The sequence below is a fragment of the Arachis stenosperma genome, chromosome 8, assembly GCF_014773155.1.
Source record: "Arachis stenosperma cultivar V10309 chromosome 8, arast.V10309.gnm1.PFL2, whole genome shotgun sequence".
NCBI lineage: Eukaryota > Viridiplantae > Streptophyta > Magnoliopsida > Fabales > Fabaceae > Arachis > Arachis stenosperma.
In genome coordinates this window covers 30,084,360-30,096,646 of record NC_080384.1, presented here as the reverse complement: position 1 = coordinate 30,096,646, position 12,287 = coordinate 30,084,360, and the positions used below count along the sequence as shown (strand labels likewise).

Here is a 12,287-nt window from a genome sequence, read left to right as displayed (position 1 = left end):
GGTACTGTTAGTGGTTTAGGATAGTGGTTTAGGATAGTGGTGTAGGCTAGTGGTTTTTGTTAATGGTTTCTTATAGCGGTTTATGTTAGTGTTAGCGGTTTAAGCAAGTGGTTTAGGCCAGTAGTTTTTGTTAGGAGATTTTGTAATGGTTTTTTGTAAGCGATTTTTGTGAATGGTTTTGGATAGTGGTTTTAGTGAATGGTTTTGGATAGTGGTTTTAGTGAATGGTCTTGTATAGTGGTTTTAGTGAAATTGTTTTTTGTAAGCGGATTTTGAGAATGGTTTTGGATAGTGGTTTTAGTGAATGGTCTTGTATAGTGGTTTTAGTGAAATTGTTTTTTGTAAGCGGTTTTTGAGAATGGTTTTGGATAGTGGTTTTAGTCATGGGTTTAGGTTTAGGTAGTTGTTGTTTTTGATAATTGTTTTTGATAATGATTTTTGTGTATAATATGTTGGTCGCTTGTTTCATATATGTTATGTTGAAGGATTTATTTACAGCATCCCTATGAAATATATTGTAAATGTTACTGGTTTGTGCATCTGTTTTAATTATGCGGTTTATGTGCTGGCCAGCCTCGTCGTTGCATATCCAGCGTTAGGCGGTAGCAGGGGATGCGTCTTGATGAGAGGTACGTTCCGTACTTGCAGATGGCCGGATTGTACCATCTTGCGAGACTGAACGACAGATGGTTCCGACTATACGAGCCCCTAGTCAGCGCATTCGTCGAGAGGTGGCGGCCTGAGACGCACACCTTCCACATGCCGTTCGGAGAGTGCACCATCACGCTTCAGGACATCGCATACCAGCTGGGGTTGCCAGTGGACGGAGATTACGTCAGTGGTTGCCTGACAGACTTCCACTTTTACATTGAGTGTGGGAGGCCAGCTTGGCAGTGGTTCCATGAGTTGCTCGGTGTTGTACCTCCCGAGAACCAGGTGCAGAAATTCGCAGTTAACTGCACCTGGTTTCAGGAGACCTTTGGAGAGTGTCCAGACGGGGCTGATGAGGAGACAGTTAGGCGCTTTGTCCGTGCCTATATCATGATGTTATTGGGCACGCAGCTGTTTACCGACAAGTCCGGCAATCGTATACACATCAGATGGCTGCCCTATGTTGCTCGGCTTGAGAAGATGGGTCAGTATAGTTGGGGGTCGGCGGCACTAGCATGGTTGTACCGGTGCATGTGCCGAGTGGCCAACAGACATGTCGTGAAGTTAGCTGGCCCTTTACAGTTACTGCAGTCTTGGATCTTCTGGAGGTTTCCTACTTTTAGACCATCTGGGTATGATGAGATTAGCTGGCCCCTTGCGTTGAGGTACCGTTATTGTTTTGTACTATGTATTCTTGTTGCATTTGTTTTCGATTATGCAAGCAATTTAATGCATTGTAGAGTTAGTGATGAACACAATAGAATTTTTTAATTCTCTTACGCAGATGGTCTGGTTACAATCCTGGGATTAGCAACAAGGGACCTCGGGTACAGATGGCTCGCCTGAAGATAGACTTGTTACAGCCTCGGGATGTAAGTACGCTGAACATATGTGTATCTGAAGTTGTTGTTTCAGTTTATATTGTCCAACAGAAGTGTGAAAATATTTTTATTTTGTTTTTTTCAGTTCATATGGATGCCCTATAGCGCACTCGACGTCATCTAGGTTGTCCATCCGGAGGTCTTGGAGCCTCGGCATACGATGTTATGGCGGTGTAGGACGTCCCTGATTTATTTTGCGGTGGTCGAGTGGCATCAGGTTGATAGAGTTTTACCTCAGTTTGGGGGGGTTCAGCCCACACCGTCTCCCGCCCTGAACATCGACTTCTTGATGTCGAAGGACGGGAGAGGAGGTGACCGTTGGTTCCCGGCACATTTACCTGAGTGGCATCTTCACTGGCAGGAGCGTGCGGAGCACATTCTACAGTTCGACATCGTGCCCGACCCCGGTCCGTCGCATGATTTCTTGACATGGTGGTATCAGCACGGAAAGAGGTTCTTGTCGCCAGAGATGTTATTGGGGGATCCGAGAGGTATTCCTATTCCGGATGAGGCGACGCAGAGGGGTGCAGGCCGACTTCCAGATATGGACAAGGTCGACGATGTTCCTGACAGACGTCGTATTGATAGGAGAGCACGAGTCGGCACACGTCGTAGCCAGCGTGAGCGGAATTGGGTGGATCGTGCTATGGATGACGTCGACCACGCAGTTGGAGGTGGAGGGAGAGTACGTGGCCGTGGAGGCAGGAGGAGGGTGGCTGCTGCTAGAGAGGGTGCCCATCAGCCTGGGGGCGGTGCAGCTGGAGGAGGTGATGTTGCGGGGGTTGATAGGGCCCATCAGGGCGGGCATGATGGTGAGTGGCATGGATCTGGTATGGGAGATCCCACAAGTCACACTGGTTCTGGGCTTGGGGGTGGAGCTTTTGGAGATTATTTCGTAGGTGTTCCCGGTGATGATCAGACCCTTCAGGAGAGTACTCCATGGGTGAGTCCTGGCTCGATGTTTCCCGACTTCCTTGCTAGTGATGGCATTGTGGCGGAGTTCGGTGGACCGCATTTCCTTGATGATATCCGGACCATCATGCAGGAGGATGAGGCTGCAGCAGGACGGGTTCACACGACAGGGACATAGGCACCGCTAGATGTAGATCTGAACGAGCCTGCCACGGTGCCTCCTGCGCATGCTTTTGCCATGGGTGGGACGCCAGCATCGGCCCAGACTCTTGGGTCACATTCAGTTGTCGGCCCGTCATCATCCAGGCCCATGCATGTTCCTCCCATGACCCCGAGACACCCAGATCCGGATGACAGCGACGACTCGATTGAGGATGAGGAGCCACTTATACGACGGGGTTACAGGACACGGGTGCCACGCCGTTGTGGCACGGGATCGCACCTATTTAGATGATTTATGGATAGTGGTGTATGTCATGTTGTTATATTTATATTATGTACCTTCTTTGTTGGTTATCAGTGTTATGTTATGTACTTTGTTGTTTTTTACTTTGATGTTATGTTATGTACTTTGATGTTATGGTATGTTATGTATTTTGATGTTATTTACTCTGATGTTATGATATGTACTTTGATGTTATGTTATGTATTATCGGTCATCCCATCAGATAGTGTTGTTTATTTTAATTATTAGATTCCTTATTTAGAAAGACATTCAACATACATATGTGGTACGAATAACAAGATTCATGACTTATATAATTCAACTTAGTTCCAAGGAGTACAATGGTTGCTAACTGAAGTAAAATACATATGCTGATAAATTAAGAAATAAAAACAGACAAACCAAATCCCCTATTAATTCCCAGCAGTCCCGCTAGGGCCTGCGGCTTGTGGACAACTACGACGGGTGTGTCCTGGCTGCCTGCAGAAGCCACATCTCTTTGGGCGGTTCGGATCTGCATCATCCATGTTGGTGCGAATTCGTGTGGACCTAGGACGACCTTCCCTCGCACGCCTCATATTCGGATCCGGTATAACGGAAGGCCCGGCATAAGGTGGCCAGAAACCCTCCGGAATGGGAGGTGTAAATCCCATCTGATAGACACCGAAAACAGAACTAAGCCGATAGACCTGGTGGACATAAGGCTGCCATGTAAGACGTGAATAAGCACAACAAGACAGGGCGTGAGGACACGGAAAATGAAGTGCTTGGAAATATCCACAATCACAAGTCTTTGACCCTAATGAGACCCTGTACGTACCAAGTGAGAATGAACCTGTCGGAGTCGTCTCAGCCACGGTGTACTCCGAGTTATCCCTGTCATAAACAGTCACCGTGAAGCACCTGGCTGTCTTCAGGTTGGCCTCGATACACTTTACTAGGTATTGACTGAATTGTTGTCCAGTACCCATCTGAGCCTCGGCCTCCCTACCCTTACGGACGAATAGCTCAGCCAGCCTTCCGTATGTGGCCTTAACCAGCGAGCAAACAGGGAGGTTCCTTACCCCCTTCAGGATTGAATTGACACACTCTGATATATTGGTCGTCATGTGCCCGAATCTCCGGCCCTCATCACAGTATTGTGTCCACAACGAGTAATCAATTCGGTTCGCCCAGTCACACATTGCCGGATTCTCAGAGCGCAGGATGTCGAACCAGTAGTCAAACTCCACCTCGGTCTTCGCATATGCGGTGTTGACAAGAAGCCTCCGGGCATCTTTGCCCTTAAAGGTGAGGGCGAAATTCGCTGCAACGTGTCGAATGCAGAATGCCCGGTATGCAGACGGAGGTAGCCATCCCCCATCAGGTGCTTCAAGTGCCGCCTTGATGCCGTTATGCCTATCTGAAATAACTAACAGACCTGGCTGAGGTGTCACGTGCTGACGGAGGTGGGAGAGAAAGAAGGACCATGACTCAGCATTCTCACCCTCAACTAGTGCGAATGCCACAGGAAGTATGTTGGAATTCCCGTCCTGTGCAATCGCCACGAGCAACGTTCCCCCATACTTGCCATATAGATGGGTGCCGTCAATACTCACCAACGGCTTGCAATGACGAAATGCTTCGATACAAGGGGGAAAAGTCCAGAACATCCTATGAAAATAAGCCTGAGACTCATCCACCTGTCCACCAACTCGAACCGGGCAGGTCCTGAGGACTGTTACAGTGCCAGGCATAGTCAACTGAACTCCTAAGACCCACCGAGGGAGCTCGTTGTACGACTCATCCCAGTCCCCGTAGATGATTGCTACCGCCTTCTGCTTGGCCATCCACACCCTCCGGTATGTAGGCCTGAAGCCAAAATGTGCTGCCGTTGCATTTAGAAGCACCTTGATGTTGACGGATGCGTCAGCCCTAACCATTGGCATGATGAATGTCGCTATCACGTGGTAGTCCAAGCTCCTATGGTCGCTGGAGATGGAGGTGGCAAGACAGGTATGCGGCCCTTTGTACCGCTTCACTTCCCAGATGCCCTTGCGCTGTCGGAGGCTAAGCCTAATCAACCATGTGCACCCATTCCCAAACTCAGAACACTTTCCCACGTACCGGTGATAGTCAGACTCAACCACCTTGTACTGTACCCCTCGGCGGATGCTGTACGTCTTGACACTCAACAGCGCCTCATCTTTATCCTGGAATTGTTGACCAACCTGGAACTCTGTTATACCGGCAGACCCGTCGGTATCTCTAGCGCAAAATCCAGCTAGCTGCCCAAGATGTCCGTCCTGCCTCATGGCATCCAGATCCAAAGATGAAAAATGGGGTGGGTACTGATTTGTGCCAGAACTAGAACCACCAGTAGGCCTTATCGGATCACTCGCTCCAACATCATCGCCGCTTTCATCAGCGATAATATCCGGCTCGACTTCATCATCATCGGGATCATCACACGATCTCTCGCCAACACCAGCCGGAGGAGGACACTGTACTTCAGTCGGATGATGTTCATCATATCCAACCTCGTCTCCAACATTGCCGGCGAGATCAACAGCAAACGATGGGGAGGCGACATGCTGGACCGCTGGAACGGAGGAAGAAGCAACCGCAGGTCTCGAGCTCGAACCGGCCGCCGTTGCTATAGTGTTGGCGTTCCGGTTCGACCCACCAGAGCTAGATACCACGTCGACGAACTTAGCCAACAGCTCCCGTGTCCTCACCTCCGGAAACTGCCTACGAGAAAGAAACATGACCTGCAAGTCCTCGTCACTCCCGATCGTGAAACAATCATACTTCACCGTATCGTGGAGCACCGTGATTGGAATGCGATAGAAAAACTTCTTAACTCTCTTCACTCCTTCCAGACCAAGTTTGCCAAGCACAGAGCACACAAGACCATCGTAACTAGTCGCGGGGCTCATGATAATACATAGAGGATCCTTATCCGTGAACTTCACCCCAGACCGAGTTTTTCTCTTAATCGATTCTCTGTGGTGTACTAGCACTAGAAAACTATCCTCACTAGCCATCTCACCTCTTTGTTCACAGCAACATGAGTTCACAACATATATATAGAAAAAGGATCCTTACTAATTCGAATCAATTAGATTCGAATTACCAGGTGTGAGTAATTCGAATCTATATGATTCGAAATATGTACTTCTTCACCTAAGCCTACTAATTCGAATTAATATGCTTCGATTTATGGTTTGGTAATTCGAATCATCTTGATTCGAATTACTCGTGATTTTTCATCTTAATTCGTGACAAATCAATTCGAATTACGTGTGAGTGTGCATGCATGATTCGGGACAAATCAATTCGAACTACGTTCTTACATTGTCATATAGTAATTTGAATTCTATCAATTCGAATTATGTGTTAGGCTAATTCGAATCTTATTGATTCGAATTATATAAATATTTGATCTGGTGGATTGTCGTAGCAAAGTTTTATTTGGCGGATTTGCGTAAATTTGAGCTAGCCTTGGCTCATTTGCGTTTTTTGTCCTTTTTATTATTTGCCTATACTTTTTCATAAATAATAGACTTTAATTTCATGTTAAGTATTGACTATTGACTTTTAACAAACTTAGAATAATGTTGACTAGTTGGTACGTGCATCAGTTTATAATTGTTTGGAATGATAGAAAACCATGTAATTCTCCTATATTAAGAGATACTTTTAGTTTTGAGAAGTTCTATAGATTATAGTGTCTACAACATTAGTGTCTAATCTGTCTAAAAGATGAGAGAGACAATAATAAATTTTACTTTTTATTTTTGTATTAAATAATTGAAAAATTAAACACTATACAACATACCTTTAATTTTATGTATGATAGATAAATAGACCTGTTGGGAATAAGTAGTATGACCATAATCTAATCAATTATGTGTCAAATAATTTGTTATTGTTATTATATTAAAATATTAATATAATAAGGTCCTTGATTAAATTTAGAGATTTATCATTGTGATAGTGATCATAATATTGAGAGATAAATCTTTTATAATTTAATCTAAATTGTTCTTGGTTATAGGATTATTAAAAAGGACATTAATAATCCAAAAAGATCAATATATATATAATGGTCTTCATTGGATGAAGATTAATAGATCTCATTTATTAAATTATATATATAGATGGTGCATATAGAGATATAACCATTGAACTGACTCACTTTGAGAATTCCTAATGGTTATAATTACCGTATATTTGTCAATAGGATATTCTCAAGATGAACATAGTAATAGAGTTTCCTTTGACCTGCGACTGTCATACTAATTAACAATGTATTTATTATTCTTTGATTCCGGACACCTAATACCCTAGGGTGCTAGTTGAATGGATATTGGGTATGATTTAGATACTTGTAGAATTAATGATTAGTCAATAAGGAATCCATCAACTCTCAGTAAAGAGTTTGAGCTCTATGATTATAGTGACTGAGATGAATAAAACCTTGGTCAAGGAGATTGAATGAATGAAGAAATGAGTTTCTTAGGTCATTCACAATTCATTATAATAATGGTAACAAGTTAGAGTTTGACAATTAAACCATACTCTAAGGGTTAACCAAGAGCTGGAAAGATGGAAGGAATTATACTTTGTTCTTCTAAGGTTCTTAGTAAAAATATATTACTTCATACTATCGGGTCGTTGAGGAGTGTTGCTAGACGCCAACCTTGATTAGTAAATTTAGTATGACTAATTTACTATCCGCTTAGTATTGAACCTATGGGGTCACACACTAACGAGTGTTCTAATCTTTGCTATAGAATTATTTAATTATTATTTTGGTTTGATCAAATAAATAATTATATTAATTCAGATGGAATATTATTATATTTTTTGCTAGCACCAAAAATATAATAATAGTATGATAATTGAGAATATTAAATGAGATTTGAGAATAATTAGTTATTCTATTTCTAAATTTGGATGAGATCCTAACTGATTCTGTTTTCAAATTGAGTTATGATATGATTCATAAAATTTGAAAGATTTGGAATTTCAAGATATGATTTAAATTTGAATTGAGAATCAAATTTAAAATCAGTAACAAATCTCATACTATATATATGTACGTCAAGAGTACAGGAAAGTCACAAGAGAGAATAACAAGAGTTTTATTCCTTTATCTCTACGAACATAAATGTATGTGAGCCTAATTCTTGGAGAAGAATTTTATGGCGTGCAAAGAGTTGTAAGAGGTTTCTCAATTTAGATCAGATGTCCATTGGTTAAGGAGTTGACAGCAAAGGTTGATCTCGGTGTGGATACGCATAGCGCCTTCGTACCATCGAAGGAAAAAGTGATTTTTACTAGCGTACATACAGGTATTTATATATGATTTACTATATATTATATTATTGGAATAAAATTTAAGCACAAAATAGATCTTTAAAGATTACTTTCTTTTCTTCCGCTGCGTGTTATGAACACATGGTAATCCTTCAAGACCATAGTGGCATAAGAAATTATAATATTATCACTATAATTTTTATTTATTTACATGATATTTTTTCACTTATTCGTGATATATATAATTTAGTTTCATTTATGTGATAAATTTAAATAAAATTTTATGTTGGGAAATAATAAATTTTTTAATAATATTACTCTATTTTTTTTCTTATATTATATATCGGATGAATTTATAAAAAAATGATATTATTAAAATTAGAGTGGTAATATCTATTTTTTAAAATATAATTTAGTTTTATGTATTTTTTTATTTGCACCAGGGCTCCATTCTCATATTCCAATGAGTATTGAACTCCGAAGAGATAGTTAAGGGACATAGATCCTCGTCCATCTGTGCCAACTTACGTTGGTAGTTTTATGTATTTAATAAATTAAAAAAAATCTAGGTAAACAAAAAAGATACTTTGGAGAGTGAGTTGAATACAAAGTCCATTGTTAAAGCCCATGACCCTAATATGGACTAGTACTAGTATTACTCCTCAGTCCATTCTTTTTTGGACACATACAGGGGTAATTGGCTTTGATGATGAGTGAGTTTTTTTCTATTTTTGATTTTTTCTGAGACACTCATGATTAGTTCGAGCCAATAAAGCTAGATAGCTATATTCATGCTTCTCATTGCAAAATGCAAATGTCCAATCCCTCTATGAATCCATCAATTCCGGCATGGTTTAAACTTTAAAACTACGCAGCTGAGGCTTAGCTCAACTGGTAACACCATGCGCCTCTTAATATGCTGCACTCGGGTTCAAATCTTGGTGAGTGCACCAAGTATTGATTATGAACCCTTAAAATGTGTGTGGGTGAGTGTGTAGTGTGGGTGAGTTGTGATACCAATACCTAGGATTGGGGGTTGTCCAATCCACTTGACCAAAAAAAAAAAAAAAAAACTTTAAAACTACAAACAGTAGTCGAAGTCTTGGCACAATGACAATTTTTTTGCCTCATGAGTAATTATACCTGAATTCAAAATTTAGTTAAAACGAAGCGGTAGATAGAAATTCTTAAAATATTTTGTGTAGTGTGCCTAAATTAATTTTGGTATTTTATAATATCTAAAATTAAGAGTATCCAATTCTTTTGAAAAAAAAAACACACACAATGAAACAAACATAATTCTAATAATAATTAAGGTTAGCAATACTAATTCCATTTGTGAGTATCTAATTTAATTTAATTCGCTCGAACAGAATTGGTAATCCAATTCACAATAAATCTGACTAAAAACTGAGAGTTAAATTACCAATAGAATCAAGTGCAAATAAACCTAATTCTATTCGACTTACTCGTATTCCTAACATATATATATATATATATATAAAATGAAGATCACACTTACATCTTCTCTTTATATAATTTCATCAAACTGTGGAACCAACCACTTCAATTGGTATTATAACACATTTTTTATTTCACAAATATTACTTGATATGAACTAATATATAAAACAAATTACACAAATTGATTTTGTTATAAATAGGATCGAGTAGGATTTGTGAGAAATTTTAGAATGCGGATGGTATTAGAATAGAGAGATCTTCAACTCACATATAATATATATAAGTTTAATCACCGTACCATATACGTGATAAGATTGAAATTATAATTTTAAATTGTTATGTTAAATTTTATTTTAATTATAATAATTAAATTAATAAAAAATAACTTGTATGTGATATTTTTCTTTTCTTAATATAGTGTTAATTGTATTAACTATAAAATAGTTATTTAATCTATTTTTTTCAATAAATCAGGCATATATACTCAATATGACCATAAATAATCTAGTAATACTTAAATTTACCAACAAAGTTTTATATGTTAGTTTATTGTGAAGTAAGAAAATATCAAAATCAGCTCAAAATGAAGAACAAATTAATAGGGAATCCTAATGCAGAAAGTTTTGTAATAAACAATAAATAATTTAAACCTAATGAATAACAATTCAATGCTATCCTTTGATACCTGCAAAATATATACATGAAACAACACTGTATCAATGTTTGTATATAAAATTATATGATTAACGTAATTATAAAATTGTTTGTTAAGAGAATAAAATTATACGAATTTTTAGGATAATTTTAATATACTCAAACTATTAATGTACAATAAGAATTCATCTATTAGTTTCTAAAATTTCTAAATTTTTTTAAGTGATAGTAATAAATTTTAATAAATAAATAAATAGATTTAGTAAGACATTTTGTTATTACCTTTTTATTATAGGCTCTCAAAAACTTCTCTATATACCACATTCATCGTGCAGTTATCTTCCAAGTGTCCATGATCTTGCAACAGCACTCGCATACCATCTTTACTCGTTACCCTTGATAACGCAACATACAATTGACCATGGGTGAAAACTGGCCTTGGAAGGTAAATTTCAACTTTTGATAGAGTTTGTCCCTGAGACTTATTTATTGTCATTGCAAATGACATAATAATTGGGAATTGTCTTCTTTGAAACCTGACCGGCAATGTTTCATTATTTGGAATTAGATTCAATCTTGGGATAAGAACAATACTTCCAGCTTTGTTACCAATTAAAGTCTTGCATTCTATCACATGATTTCCCATTCTTCTAACTTGCATACTCGTTCCATTGCACAAACCATTAGTTTGGTCTATATTCCGCAACAACATAATAGGAGCTCCAACCTTTAGAACCAACTTGTGTGGTGGTAGACCTGAACAATTTATTCCATTTAGAATCTCCGGCGAGAAAGCATCTAACTCAAATTCCATATTTCCCTCTTCAGCACACACAGAGTCTGAACTTAAGTAGACTCTTTCATGTCCAGGTAATCCTGCAGTTATCTTGTTGTTGACATCACTGACACAATCCAAAGTTGGTGCAAGAATTGCTTTATCCTTAAATAATTTTCAACGGATAAATTGGATAACATATCTGGATACACGAAATCAATGAGGTCATCCAAAACTGTCTCAGAGTTCTTAATCAAAATGTCAGATGGTATATGAACGATCGATTCACCATCTATTGTATCACCAGCCAAACCATCACCAATTTTGAGTAGCCATTTTGCAAAATTTCTGTGTTCTTGTATGTTGTTGTTTTCACCTAGTGACAATCTCATGTCTTTTGTAAGTTTCAAAACGTTACAGTTATGCCACAAATATGAAGAATTAATAGAAGATTGAATTATATCTTGCCTTGAGCCTCTAGGAATCACAAGTAAAATTTGTCTAAAATCTCCTCCGAAAATAACAACTTTACCTCCAAATGACAAATGAGCATTATACGAATCTGAGCACCTTAAGATGTCTTTGAGGCATTTGTCTAAAGTTTCGTAACAATACTTACTTATCATTGGAGCTTCATCCCATATGATTAATTTGGCTTTGGATATTAACCTTGCAAGAGGACTTCCCTGTTTAATGCTACACAAAGAATCCTCATTTATGGCCAAAGAAATTTTAAACCTTGAATGTGCAGTTCTTCCATTAGGCAACAAAAGTGCAGCAATCCCACTCGAAGCAACATTTAAAATTATACCTCCTTTAGACCTAATTGAGCATGATATAGTTGACCATAAAAACGTTTTTCTACAACCACCTTGATCGTATAAGAAGAAAAGTCCACCCATATTACCGCTAACAGCACTAATTATTTGATCGTATGCAAATTTTTGCTCATTAGTTAGTCTTTTTAAATTTATCAATAAAATTATTGTAGAATCTAATTTATATCCTATTTATTCATTGTCAATGTCAGTGACAATTCTTTAAATTGTTAAATTCATTATATTTTGAATTCAATTTTTTGAGTTGTTTGTATATATAATAAGATTAATAGTCAAATTAGTTTTTAAAAGATTGGACATTTTTAAAATTTGTCTCCAAAAAAGTTTTTCAATCAAATTAATTTTTTTAAATTTATGAATTAA

The 12,287-nt window shown here is 38.6% G+C and overlaps 3 protein-coding genes across 3 annotated transcripts; 1 reads left to right on the top strand and 2 right to left on the bottom strand.

Moving 5' to 3' along the window:
* Positions 1-612: 612 nt before the first annotated feature.
* LOC130945759 (protein MAIN-LIKE 2-like) lies at positions 613-1,656 on the top strand. Its single transcript, XM_057874465.1, has 3 exons — positions 613-1,316; positions 1,436-1,523; positions 1,618-1,656. Exons 1-3 carry the CDS (start codon positions 613-615, stop codon positions 1,654-1,656), a joined length of 831 nt encoding a protein of 276 aa, XP_057730448.1.
* Positions 1,657-3,302: 1,646 nt separating this feature from the next.
* LOC130945758 (uncharacterized) lies at positions 3,303-5,915 on the bottom strand. Its single transcript, XM_057874464.1, has one exon. It carries the CDS (start codon positions 5,913-5,915, stop codon positions 3,303-3,305), a length of 2,613 nt encoding a protein of 870 aa, XP_057730447.1.
* Positions 5,916-10,599: 4,684 nt separating this feature from the next.
* On the bottom strand, positions 10,600-11,987 carry LOC130945757 (uncharacterized). The gene is made up of 2 exons (XM_057874463.1): positions 11,296-11,987; positions 10,600-11,212 (listed from the first exon to the last, which is right to left on the bottom strand). Exons 1-2 carry the CDS (start codon positions 11,985-11,987, stop codon positions 10,600-10,602), a joined length of 1,305 nt encoding a protein of 434 aa, XP_057730446.1.
* Positions 11,988-12,287: the final 300 nt, after the last annotated feature.